General features: G+C 47.0%; 1 protein-coding gene across 1 annotated transcript in view; it reads right to left on the minus strand.

The window, feature by feature from the left end:
* Nucleotides 1-13769, minus strand: part of Rad54l2 (RAD54 like 2) — a 44557-nt gene that overhangs the window by 9452 nt on the left and 21336 nt on the right. The window contains exons 3-16 of the mRNA XM_090323645.1: nt 11733-11934; nt 10759-10898; nt 9920-10036; nt 9041-9267; nt 8451-8633; nt 8179-8312; nt 7367-7563; nt 6028-6370; nt 5200-5377; nt 4630-4881; nt 4342-4460; nt 2788-2906; nt 1733-1832; nt 499-704 (exon numbers count right to left, since the gene is read on the minus strand). Coding sequence (XP_090179771.1) covers nt 499-704; nt 1733-1832; nt 2788-2906; nt 4342-4460; nt 4630-4881; nt 5200-5377; nt 6028-6370; nt 7367-7563; nt 8179-8312; nt 8451-8633; nt 9041-9267; nt 9920-10036; nt 10759-10898; nt 11733-11934 — 2517 coding nt within the window. The remainder of the gene's footprint in view (nt 1-498; nt 705-1732; nt 1833-2787; nt 2907-4341; nt 4461-4629; nt 4882-5199; nt 5378-6027; nt 6371-7366; nt 7564-8178; nt 8313-8450; nt 8634-9040; nt 9268-9919; nt 10037-10758; nt 10899-11732; nt 11935-13769) is intronic.

Below are 13769 nucleotides of genomic sequence, written 5' to 3' on the forward strand. Positions count from 1 at the left end.
CTTCGTGCATGCTAGGCAAGCACTCTACCACTAGGCCAAACTCCCGGCCCTCATTTTTTTTTTTTTTTTTTTTGCCAGTCTGGGCTTGAGCTCAGGGCCTGAGCACTGTCCTTGGACTTTCTCAAGGCTAGAACTCTACCACGTGAGCCTCAGCACCACTTCCAGCTTTTTTCTATGTATGTGGTACCAAGGAATCGAACCCGATCTTCGTGCATGCTAGGCAAGCAGCTACCACTAGGCTAAACTCCCAGCCCCCTCAATTCACTTTTTTTTTTTTTTTTTTTTGGCCCCCCTTCTCTTTCTGGCCCCGCTCGCTCCGGCCCCGCTCGCTCCCTCACGCTCCTGGCCCCGCTCAATTCACTTTTAAGCAATGATGTGAATCAAAAGTTGAGAAGCGTTTCTGACTTTCTATTTCTGAAAGCCTGCCTGGGTTTTCATACCCTTCTCTGCCTTGATAGTATTAGGATGACAGCCTGTATAGAAGAGTCTCTGGCCCACCTGACATGCCCTGCTTGGAAATCTGCCGGTCATAGATCTTCTTTTCAAGAGTATAATCAGCCACAAGGCGGTAGATGTGGCAAGGCTTCTTCTGGCCATAACGGTACACCCGACATACTGCCTGGGCATCATGGCACGGGTTCCAGGAAGCATCAAACACCACCACTCGGTTGGCACCAATCAGATTCACGCCCAAGCATCCGGCCCTTTAAAACAGAAGCCCATAATTATAAGGACTTTAGTCTTTTTTTTTTTGGCCAGTCCTGGGGCTTGAACTCAGGGTCTGAGCACTTGGGCATTCTCAAAGCTGAAGCTCTACCACTTGAGCCACAGCATCATTTCTGGTTTTTTCTATGTATGTGGTACCAAGAATTGAACCCGGGTCTTTGTACATGCTAGGCGAGCACTCTACTACAAGGCCAAACTCCCAGCCCCAGGACTTTGGTCTTAAAGATGGTTTTCAACTCAGTTTTCCTCTCTGTGACCTTTACCACAGTATCATTTTTTTGGCTTAAGCACAGTAGAAAGGAATTTGCTATCTTTTGATTACTATTACATTAGAAACTCAAGCACTAAAAAGCATGACCTGAAATCCAACATGGCAGAGCCAATACCTCTCCTCCACTCCTATGAACAAAAGTGTGGTTCCCATACTCTGGCTCCAGAATGATATCCCTTGGTGGGAAGAAACTTTTATATACATAGATGTTTCCAATATTTTTATTCTAGTAGCGGAGAGGAATCAGAGGCTCATACCTTGCCAAATGTATTCAGATGGCACAAGATAGCATGCCTTTGAAGTGCTTGGAATGAGATAAATAATCCCACTCGCTTTTTACAGTTCTATTTGTACCTTGTGGTTTTGATGCAAAGGTCTCAACTTACATAGTCCAGGCTGGTTTCAGACTCATAAACCTCTTGCCTCCACTTCCCAAGGGCTGGGATTATAAGTGTGCAGTATCTACTTGTCGGTTTTTAAAGCATTTGCACACTCACCACATTAACTCTTAGAACACTCCTCAGAGAAAAGCTTAATTACGTCAATTGTTAATAAAAGAAAAAAAATTTTTGGATATGATAATGAAAACTCTTTTCTAACACAATTTCCTTTTTGGGGGTCTCTTCTCTAACCTCAAAATCAAGTTATCAACCTAAGCATGTCTCTTCTGACAGACTTGGGAGAGTCTAGGGAACGCCTACCCCGCTCTGACCTCCCCTCTCAGGCGTCACTCACCTTGTGGAGAGAAGGAAGAGCCAGGTGGAGAGGTTGCTGGGATCGTTGAACTGATTAATGAGCCTCTCTCTCTCAAAGGCAGGGGTGCTGCCATCTAGCCCTAGGAGAGAAGGGAAATCATAAGTTGTGGACAAATGCAAGGGCGGAGGTAACCCAGCAAAATCACTGAACGAATGTATTACTGACCTCTAGTAAGCAGCAGCCAGCGATGCTGCCACCTGCCCTCCGGGTGTGGGTGCATGCGTGCGCGCATGCGTGCGTGTGTGTGGCAGTGGTACTGGGGCTTGAACTCAGGAGTTCACATTCTCATTTGGCTGTTTTACTCAAGGCTGGTCCTCTACTACTTGAGCCACAGCTCCACTTCTAGCTCTGTGCTGGTTACTTAAAGTCAGCTTTTCTGGCTGACTTCAAAACAGGATCTTCGCGTCTCATCTCAGGCTCCTGAGCAGCTAGAGTTACAGGTGTGAGCCATGGCACCGACTCCCATCATGTGTTAATGAAATCTGAATACCACAGATATACCATATTTTTGCTTATGTACTGACTGTGACTGCATGTATACTTGTGACTTAGATACTAAAGTGTTTTACACACACACACACACACATTTTCTTTCCCCTTGGGGAAAAAGCATCTAGACCTATGCTCACTTTGCTTCTTCTGCCTGGAAATGATCTTGTCCAGAAGGCTTACCAGTGATTCTGTCCATAATGGTAGACCCAAAATACTGCCTGGGCGTCATGACAGGGATTCCAGGCTGCATCCAACACTTGGGCACACCATTGAATTCACTCTGGCCACTCCATTGGTTCTGTCAAGCATTTTTCCCTGAGTTCTCTCTCAAACGCCTACTACTCTACTCTCCCCTTCCTCCCAAGCCTGCCAGGCTTTAGGACAAGAGCCTCATGTACTTTTGGCCCTTGCTATCTATCTGTTCCTTGGCAAGTCACAGATACTTTGCACTTGGAGAACAGAGTAAGTGCACAGAAAGACAAAGAAAGGACCCCTTAAACAGATCTTGCCAAGCTTCAGGAACCAGAGAAACCAACACTCACGGAAGTAGCTGACGTTTCGAACCCACTTCTGCGCTCCTTGTCCCTCGGCACCAGGAAGACAGGGAACTTCTCGCTTCCCTAGGAACTCCTCAATCAGAGCCAAGGTGGAAAGACTCTGGCTGAAAGGGAGAATGTGATTCAGATGGCTGCCCAGCCCAAAGGCCCATACTAACGTGCAACATTCTAGCAGTGGGAAGGAACGCCCACAACTTCCCTCTATAAGGGGTTATCCCCTCCCAAGGGTGAGTCAAGGGTGCCCCTCCAAGTCCTGATGGGGGCAGAGAAAGCCACACACTCATTACCAAGGTTCTCCAGCCCCTACTTCCACCCTTGACAAAAATCTAGGGATTTAAAGCCCAATTCCCAACTAGATTCCAGCATTACAAACCAAATGGATAAACCTTGAGTCTGACTGAGGACCATGGACAGCCTAGGGGGTCTTGCTAGGGAGACCCACTCAGCTGCCATAAAAAAATGTAGACAGCCAGTCTCTTCAAAGTGATCCTTCAGGTCATGGGCACACCAGGCTTGTAGAGAATGTGACTCTGATACAAATCCCATCCTTTTTTTTTTTTTTTTTTTTTTTGCCAGTCCTGGGCTTGAGCTCAGGGCCTGAGCACTGTCCTTGGACTTTCTCAAGGCTAGAGCTCTACCACTTGAGCCTCAGCACCACTTCCGGCTTTTTTTCTATGTATGTGGTACCAAGGAATTGAACCCGGGTCTTCATGCATGCTAGGCAAGCACTTTAACCACTAGGCCAAACTCCCGGCCCAAATCCCATCCTTTATTTGGCCTTATATACAAAAGGTGGTAGGGATGGCTGCAGATGTGGCTCAGTAGGGTAGCAAGCAGGAAGACCAGGGTTCAAGTGTCAGTATCACCCCATTCCTCCCCCCCCCAAAAAAACCCCAATGAACAAAAAAAGGATTTGAGGAGGGATAGAAAAGGACTAGAGCAAGGCACTGGTTGCTCACATAGGTAATCCTAGCTACTCAGGAGGCTGAGATCTGACAATCATGGTTTGAAGTCAGGCTGAGCAGGAAAGTCCATGAGACTTTCATTTCTGAAAAGCCAGAAGTGGAGATGTGGCTCAAGTGGTAGAGTGCCAGCCTTGAGTGAAAAAGCTAAGGGGCAGTGCCCAGGCTTTGAGTTCAAGCCTCAGTATCAGAGGGAGAAAAGAAAAGAAAAGAGGGGGGGTAGATCTTACTATGAGTCAGATTTTCTATAAAGGGCCAAAGAGCAAACATTTTAGACTTTATAGACTACATATACTTTCTAGTCACAAACCTTTAGCCACACTTTAAAGATTAGACTGTGATCTCTAATCATTAGCCTAAAGGCTCTAACTGATCTCTGTGGAGGACAAAGAAAGAAAAATCACCCTCCCCCCAAAAAATTGAAGAAAGAAAGAAATGGGGGAGGAATGTATGACCGTCCATGCTTGGTATCAGGAGAACAGAGGAGGGTCTGAGCCAAGGCGCTTTTACTCTGCAGTCCACTGTGTTCATCCTTCCCACAGGCACCATTGTCCTAACTGGGATTGTTTCTTCCTACCTGAATACCAGGATCTTGTCCCCAAGCTTCACGCTTTCCTCAATCAGGTGGAACAGCAATACCATCTTAGGAGAGTTTTCCAAGACTCCAGTCTGGTAATTGGTCAGAAGATCTTTGGCCTGTTAAGAGAAAAATGAGACAGCCTGGAACACAAATAAAATTCTCTCCCTTGGAGGCAGCAGCCCCTCACTCACGTGTGATCACAGTGCGCTATGCTGTGTGCCCAGGCCCCTCCCAGGGAAGCTATGCATGCTCCCTTCTCAGCAGGTTACGGTCTGTGTGGCTTACCCATTCGTATGTGACGATATTGTTGCCTCGCTCCTGGAAAGGGTTGAAGCCAACCCCCTGTAAGAACTTGTTATTGGCTGTCTCGCCCATGGAGGAAGCCAGGGTGCCATCTTCTCCCTTGCATTTTATCCCCTGGGGTGGGCAGCGGGCACTGGTTCCTGCTGAGCCAAGCTCCTCCACATCTAGGTCTTGTTCATTGGCCAGGTTTTCCTTCTGAAGGGCTTCATACAATACATCAGGGTGGTTCCAGATCTGAAGGGACAGGGAGACAACAGAGAACACTCTAAGGGTGTTCCAAGCAACCTGGAGACATGCTCTTGGCTCAAGAGCACACATGGTCATACCAAGAATTCTTTAATCCAAAAGTTGAGTGGCGGCTCCTGTTGATAATCCTAGCTACTACCTAACTCAGGAACCTTGAGATCTGAGAAGCACAGACCAAAGCCAACCTAGGCAAGAGAGTCTGGGAGACTCTTATCACCAATTAAGCATCGAAACAACAACAAAAAGCTCCTTAGGGATTATGTACATCCTTTGTCTCCAACCGTCTTCTTGAAGGCCCCAACTCACCTTGCAGCACACGCAGAAAGCCTTTAGGGGGTTCAGCCCCAGCCAGCCACTGTTACCACAGTCCCGGAAGCGGTCCATGAACTGTGTGTACAAATCGCGCTGGATCTTAGACAGCCGCACCAGAATAACATTCTCTTCCTTGGCAGGGAGGTGAATCTTCAACACAGTGTGGCCTCTCCTAAGAAGGCAGAGATCACAAGTGACCAGACAGGTAGGGTAGCCAGGAAAGGTACAGTGCAGGATAAAACCAGGACCTAGCACTTTCACCACACGTCCCTGCTGAGGTCCACAACAAACACACCGCAAGAGCACCATGAAGAAAGTCAGCGGAAGGGTGAACAGTAAAGCAATGAGGCATAGGACCAGTCGTGGCCGACGAGGTGACTAAGAGCAAGGGTCTAAACTCCAGGTTCTTGTGGCAATTCAGGGCTGTCTCTGAGCTTTCTCAACATATGCCATCTTGATGGGAAAGTGACAGATTGCCTCAGAGTACTCTAAGCTATACCCACGGGGATGCTACAGCTAGCTGCTAAGGTCACACTGCAGAACCACCTCGAGACATTTACCCCAGGTGAGCAGCATGCTGGCTCTCTCTCCATTCTCTCTACACTAACTTTAAACTTGTGAGTGAAGGATTTGGAGGTCAAACTTGAGGAGAATTGGAATCACAGAGATCTATCATCTGCTAGTTATTTACACAAAGGAGCTGTACTGTTATGAGGGGCTCTTCTAGATATCAGTTCCCTGAGTAACAGACTCAGCATGTCCGATGCCCCACGAAGGGGCCCATCTCCGCATGCAGAAAACGGGGCCTGGAGCCTGGCTTACCTCTGCACGAAGCCCTCCAGGAGGCTATGCAGAACATGGCTCCGGTACCGCATGAGGCGGACGTCCTGCGGCGTGCTGTCAATACACTGTCCGTTCAGGATAGGGCGCTCGAACATGTTGCTGAACTCCTGCCGAGTGCCAAGGAAATCTGGGCGCACAAAGTCCACCATGCACCAGTACTCGATGAGGTTGTTCTGCAGGGGGTACCCAGTGAGCACGACCCGGCGGCGGGAGCGTATGTTCTTCAGAGCCTGTGAGGTGCTGGCCTGGCAGTTTTTGATGCGGTGCCCCTCGTCACAGATCACCACATCGGGGCCAGGACGGCATAAGGCCTTCTCAAACTCTAGGGAGGGAAGAGGATCTCGAGTCAGATGGTGACAGGGCCTGCCCTGACTCAGATGCAGGGGAATACCCTGGAGGACCAGGATACATGAAGGAAGCAGGAAAGCAAGAGTCAGCCCCCAGTGGTGAAAGGGAGCCTGCCATCCAAGCTCTCGTGTGTGTATGGTATGATGCTAACCCAGTCACCAACTCTAGTAGTGGGTATCTTCTCCTCCCTTCTCCTCCTTTGTTACTATTTTATTCTTTAGGCACAGAATGAAACTGATTTGCTTAAATCACTGTACAAAGTTCCAGCCCACAAATACAAACGTGTCCGGTGAACAGTGGAACCATCCGGACATGTCAATAGGTATCTCATCTCACCGCTGCCAGTGTCTGAGGCTGGTTGGGAGGGGCTAGTTTTAAGACAGTCTTCTGCAGTTATTTACACCAGTCATTGCTAAATGGCAATATTCACCCTAACTCTACCACAGAAACAAATCTAGAACAAAAAACCCTCAAAATGCACGCTCTCTGAATCCTTAGAAACTTTCTTCCTCAAATGAGCAAAGGTCCTTCATAAGAGGAAACAGCTATAACCATGAACAAAATAGTTTTCCCTAAAAGCAACTTAGATAAACTCTTTCTTTTATAAATTCATAGGCTCTTCTGACTCTTCTGACTTTAGATGAGTAATTTAGGCACTTTGTAAAAAACTTTAATTCTTTCTCAGGAAATCTCCAGGGGAGTGATAAAAGCAGTTAGTCTCTCATGGGTTCTGAGGGAGAAATAAGAACAGGGGAGTTTCCCCTGGGCTAGGGTGTGGTGTGAAGAGACAGCAACATCATTTGCAAGCCACTGGAGATTGCCCAACCAATTCTGGAGATCAGGACTTCTAGTTCTTAACAGTAATTCATCTCAAGCACTCCTTCAATACCCATCTAGCTGCCATTACGGACACAAATTCTTCTTTTACTCCTGAAATGCCTCAGGAGTATTTCTAGGACAGGCTGCCTACCTTTCCGAAACTCCTGCTGCCGATCTTCTTCATCCAGATCAATGATGACTGGATGAGATCGTTTCTTGGTTTTCTTTGGTCGACCTGTGGCAAAGGATTTCTTCAAAGTGAGGAGTCTGTACATTTCATATCCCATCAACATCACCCCACCTTCTGACACCCAGTCAGCCATCACTTTAGCACGAGATGCCATTGTCCTGTGAGAGTAAACAGAGAGAACCATGTGAGATAGGAATTATAGCTCTGCAGTCAAGTGTTTGGGTTTTTTTTTTTTGGGGGGGGGCAGTCCTGGGGCCCAGGACAGGGCCTGAGCACTGTGCTTGATCTTTCTCAAGGCTAATGCTCTACTACTTGAGCCACAGAGCCACTTCTGGCCTTTTCTGTGTATGTGGTACGGAGGAATTGAATCTGGGTCTTTGTGCGTGCTAGGCAAGCACTCTACCACTAGGCCAAGCTCCTGGCCCAAGGTTTTGCTTTTAAGAGGTGAACCAGGAGAAAGTATTGTTTTTGCTACTACTCAGGAAGAATTCCTTATAATCAAAGCTAGGTTGATGGTTCACTGAGTCTCTGATTGCCAAAGATTTCACATGGCAAGCACAGAACTGGCCAGCTGCCCAAGAACCTCCAAGCATCCCAGAGATACTTGTTGTACTGGGTGGGTAAACACCAAGAAACAGTTACTCAGCGAAAAGAAGGAAAGGAGAATCTGGGAAGATAGCACATATTCTTACAACATGCTGTTCTGACATCCAGATCCTAGGGAGAACTCTACAAGGAATGAAGAGGCACAGAGGCACGAACCCACCACTTACTTGTGCTCATCATTCAGGATGTGGACCTTAAAGAGCCGAGGCTGGACTTCTTCGGGCTTGTTGTCAGCTGGAAGGGTTTCAGGCGCTGGAAGCCACATGTTGAACTCTGCCAACCAATTCTGAAGCGTATTAACCTGCCAGAAAGCCAGGTCCAAAAAGAGAGATTTAAGGAGTAAGCTCCAAGCTGACCTTCCGAGAAGCTTTTCAGGGCTCACTAACCCAGAAGTCTTCTCAGTAGGGTCACTAGATAAAGCCTTCTTTCCAACTCTTACCGGCACAATGGCAAGCACTGTTTTGGCTGGCGTGTGGCGGAAGAGGACATCCACGAAGGAGATCACTTGCAGAGTTTTCCCTAAACCCATGCTGTGGGCCAGGATACAGCCAAAGCCACTGCTGGTCTTAAACCTTTCCAAGGACTCAACTAGGTTATCATACAGGAACCGGATCCCACCAATCTGACAAGAACAAATGTTGGAGGACGTCAGCAAAGACCAGGCCTCCAAATTCCTAACAGGGGTTTTCATTTGGCCTGACAGCCCCGGGCCTTGGGGAGGGCCCCTCTTCTAGGTAATCCATTCCAAGCAGTTCTTGGGCTAGGAATGTGGCTTAGTGGTAGAGTGCTTGCCTAGCATGCATGAAGCCCTAAGTTCAATTCTTCAGCACAATATAAACAAACAAAGAAAAAATTAAGGTGGATGCAGTGGCTCACACCTATAATCCTAGCTACACAGGAAGCTGAGATCTGAGGATCATGTTTTAAAGCCAGCCCGGGCACTAAAGTCTGAGACTCTTAATCTCCATTGACCACCAGCAGACTATGTACCTTGCAAGACCAGGACAAGAGGGTAAGGAGTGGCCCTACCTGATGAGGTTTCACGGCCCGGGCCAACTGTGGGGCCAGGAAGACATTCTCCTCCTCTGGAGGGTGGTTCAGGTTGACAAGGACCCGCCCAAGAGCATCATGCTGGTTTAAGGCGTCATTCACGTGGGTGCCGCCCTTCTCCTCTTCCTCGTCCTCCTCGCTGACAGACTCACTGCTGTCTACAATGTGCAGGGTATCTTCTTCTCCCGAGCTCAGTTCAATCACCTCTGAGACAGGAAAGAAAAAAAAAAATCAAATGAAGTGGAGAAGGATGAAAACAGAAAGAGGGTGAATAACTTTGTAATACAGTGCAAGTATACACAAGAAGCTCAGAAAGCTGTCTATCACTAGCCAGGCTGGGGTAGAATAGAGTGGGAGGGTAGGGACTGGGCAGGAGGGCAATGGGCTTATAGGGAGAATAAGGGAGGGGAGGTTGAATGCTGTCAAAATTGATTATCTGCAAATATGGAATAAAAACAAAATTTGTTGGAATATTATTTTGTTGGGGAGGGGTACAATAGAGGGAGTGAGATTGATTTGGACTCCAGTGTAAACATGTGGTGGTATAACAATATGTAACAATGAAATCTCTCCCAGTATAACTAATATAAGGAAAAACAAATCGGGGGCTGGGGAGAGAGGAGAATTTACTGCCAGTAGTCACAGCGGAAGAACACAGAGCCTGTCATTACTTAAGACACCTTTTTCTCCCCCCTCAAAATTTTATTTCAATTTCAGCTTCAAGATAAGGAAAAACTTTCACTTATATATGACTAAGGAAAATGTGTCAAATGTAGGTCCAAACCAAAGCAGGGAAAGGACTCAATTATAGCCAATCTCAGAAGGCACACCAATCAGGAAGCAGGGGAGGGATCTTACCGTCTCGACTGCTTTTCTCGTCCTCACTGCCACTGCTACTGTCCAAACAAATGACTTCCTGGGCTAAGCCCCGAGGAGGAAGTTGAGGACCCTCACTTGCACGTAAGACAATTTCCTCTAGGAAAAGGTAGGGAGAGAATGTCAAGTCACATTGAGCTGAAGCACATTTCCCCAAATGATTTCTCACCCTTCCTCCATGCTGTTCTTATGGAATTTCCAGGGAGAAAGGGTAGAGGGTGTTTGACAGCACTGGGATTTGAACTCAAGGCCTCACACCTGTCATTTTATCAGCCCCCATTTGTTTTTTTTTGGGGGGGGGAGGGGTGCTAGTGCTTTGGACCACAGCTCTACTTTTAGCCTTTCAATGGTTCCATGGAGATAAGAGTCACATGGATTTTCCTCCCTGGACTGGCTTCAAACTGGAATCCTCAGATCTCAGCCTCCTGAGTAGCTAGGATGACAGGCGTGAGCCACCAGTGCCCAGCCACATTTCTATTTAAGTGACGATTCTGAGTCTGGCTGTGTGCTCTCAAGAAGTTAAAGGACTTTGTATGTATGTATGTATGTATGTATGTATGTATGTATGTATGTATGTATGTATTTTTGCCAGTCCTGGGGCTTGAACTCAGGGTCTAAGCACTGTCCCCAGGTTTCTTTTGCCTGGCTAGCACTCTACTACTTGAGCCACAGCACCATCTCAGGTTTTTTTCCATTTATGTGGTCCTGAGGAATCAAACCGGGCTTCATGCGTGCTAGTCAAGCGCTCTAGAAACCTCTGCGTAAGCTCCGGTCTCTTGTCCTCAGAGGCAAGGGCCTTTCCTGCCACCCACACTGCTTACCAGGTAGGAACTCCAGGGGAACAGTGGGAATGGGGGCTGCATAATCTTTCCGCTGCTGCTCCAGACGCTTCCTTCTTTCCAACTCTTCCTGCTGGGCTGCTTTGGTAACGGGTTCCAATTGATCCTCCCGGAGTAGCTTTCTAAACATTTAGGGAAGAGTATTTGGGTCCATTTAAGATTTTTTAAAAACAAAATTTATACATACTTAAAGTGAAAAACAAACAAACAAACCTCCCTCCCCCTCCCGCGGCCTGGGCACTGTCCTTGGGCTTTGTCAAGGCCAGCACTCTATCATGTCAGCCGCAGCTCACTTCCAGCTTTTGTTGTTGTGTGGTACTGAGGAATTGAACCCAGGGCTTCATGCATGCTAGGCAGTCATTAGGCCACACTCTCGGCCCCCAAATTAACATTTTTATGTTTATTCTTTCCAATTTTGTCCTTGGCCTCTGTTTCTTAAGAATGTACTAGATGATTGATTTTTCTGCTGGGAAAATAAACCACTGAAAAATGATTTGGGGCCGGGAGTTTGGCCTAGTGGTAGAGTGCTTGCCTAACATGCATGAAGACCTGGGTTCAATTCCTTGGTACCACATACATAGAAAAAAGCCGGAAGTGGTGCTGAGGTTCAAGCCCAGGACTGGCAAAAAAAAAAAAGAAAGATTTGGGTAACATAATGGCAAGCTTGTGAGGGAAAAAGAGGGAGATCACCAATTTTCAGCGGTGGTGAAGGTCTTTCTTCATCCATTCTCTGTAGCCAAGTCTCACTATTTAACTTAGGCTGACCTGGAACTCAGGCTACCTGGAGGACCCTTCCTTGTGTTAATGTTTCCTGAGGACTGGAGTTACAGGTGATACCTTCACTTTAATGAGGGGATACAGATGGGCATTTTCCTGTTGGAAAGAGAACTTTCCTGCCCAAATCAGTTCTGCTCATGCCAACCTTCCTCCCTCTCCTTACCCGGAGCAGCGCTCACCGTATATTCCTCCTCATGTGAGAGGGCTTCTGAGCTCTCTTCTTTCTGGGGTCCTCGGAGGCGAGGAGCTTGTCTTGATGGTGCCTAAGCTGCTCTGAAGGCTCAGACTGAGATGAGGTAGTTGAGGTGCACCGCGGTGGCCGCTGCCCATCTTCCTCCAGCTGCGCGGGGTCAGTGTCACACATGCCTTCTAGGGACGCGTCTGCGAGGACACACAAGGACAAACAGGCGGCTTCAGTCGGGGGACTTTCCTCCTCTTTGTTTTTATTTTAAAAATGATTACAATTAAGGATTTGAACAATGGGGCTAACAATTCCGTCAGTCGGGTAATGGGTCCAATGCTTTGTGGACAATGTCACCCTTTCCTTTGTTTTTCCTCATTTTCTCCATCACTCTTCTTATTCGGGGCAATGATCAGGATTTAGAAGTCGGGTTTCAGCCAGGTGCCTGTGGCTCATGCCTATAACCTGAGTAACTCAGGGGGCTGAGGTCTGAGGACTGTGGTTCAAGGCCAGCCCAGGCAGAAAAGTTCCCACAAGACTCTTCATCTAGCTGGAAGTGGCATTGTGGCTCAAGGAGGCTCAGGGACAGTGCCCAGGGACGGTGCCCAAGCCCTGAGTTTGAGCCTCACAACCGACAAAATAAATAAATAAATAAATGAAAATAAAGAAACTGGGTTCCAAATACAGTTCACGCACACTTGTGTGACTCTAAGACAAAGTCCCTTTGCCTTTCACCCTCCAAGCATTCACCCATCCTACTTGTCAACTATTTAATGAGGGCTCAGGGAATACTAACGAGTTTTGGTTGACTAGAATGAGCCTCGGGTCATAGATACACTCTACCTGCTGACGAGGCCAGGTACCACGGCTCATGTACCCAACCTCCCACAAGAACTAAAAGAGGCTGGGTTGCGGCTTGGTGCCAAAACACTTGCCTAGCATGTGGGTTAGATCCTCAGCATCATAAAAATAAGTCATTTTTGAGAGAAGGAGAGCGATCAAAGTACAGCTACAAGTCTGACTAGCTGCTTTCCCAAATTCACTACCCTCTTCAAACAGTCCTCTTCAATATCCACTTGAAACACTCCAGCAAAGACTGTTTTCCTTTAAAAGAACTCTTTCCATGAGGCAGTCCTTCTTCTCAAAGGACAAATACTTCCACAGCATTTTCACATTTGTCCTAACTCTCAGCTCTAAATTCTTCCTCCTGAATAAATAGCTGCTTCATTCATTCATTCATTCATTCCCAAATGAACATGCTGTTTGGACAGCACACACTTCTCCAAAGGAAATAGCCACTGCTGAATGACCATTTCCACTACCACTATAGCTTCCCCTACTCACCAACTACATTTGGGGCTGAGCTGGTACACTTAAACTTAAGGGTTTTGTTTTTTTGCTGGTTTCTCCGGCCTGTTTTTTTTTTTTTTTTTTTCCAGTCCTGGGCTTGAGCTCAGGGCATGAGCACTGTCCTTGGACTTTCTCAAGGCTAGAGCTCTACAACTTGAGCCTCAGCACCACTTCTGGATTTTTTTTCTGTGTATGTGGTACCGAGGAATTGAACCCAGGTCTTCGTGCATGCTAGGCAAACACTCTACCACTAGGCCAAACTACCAGCCCTCAGGCCTGGTTTTGATAACAATCTTGTTTTGTTTTGATTTGGTTTCATTTTTACTTAGCTATATATACCCCAATCCCTGATAATGACCTTTGATATTTTCCTGGTCTTGTTTTGTTTTGGTTCTATTTCACAAGCAAATTTATTGAGCAACCATTTGGAAAATACTTGGAGTCAAGACTATAAAGTAGGCAGATAGGACAAAATCAGAACACAGAGGGCAGGTCTTGAAGGTCAGATCAAAAAGTCTGAAAGTCATTTGTAGAGTTGGAGGAATTTGTTGCTGTTGCCTTCTGGCTTCTATCTCCCTGAGTGGACTGTTCCTAATAGGAGAAAGAGAGGAAGGGAGGAGGGAGAGAACAAAAACACAACCTGAAGGCCTTTTAGCAACATAGATTCTGAATCAAACATACTTTC

This window comes from Megascapheus bottae, chromosome 32 (genome assembly GCF_031878675.1).
Source record: "Megascapheus bottae isolate mThoBot1 chromosome 32, mThoBot2.hap1, whole genome shotgun sequence".
Taxonomy (NCBI): Eukaryota; Metazoa; Chordata; class Mammalia; order Rodentia; family Geomyidae; genus Megascapheus; species Megascapheus bottae.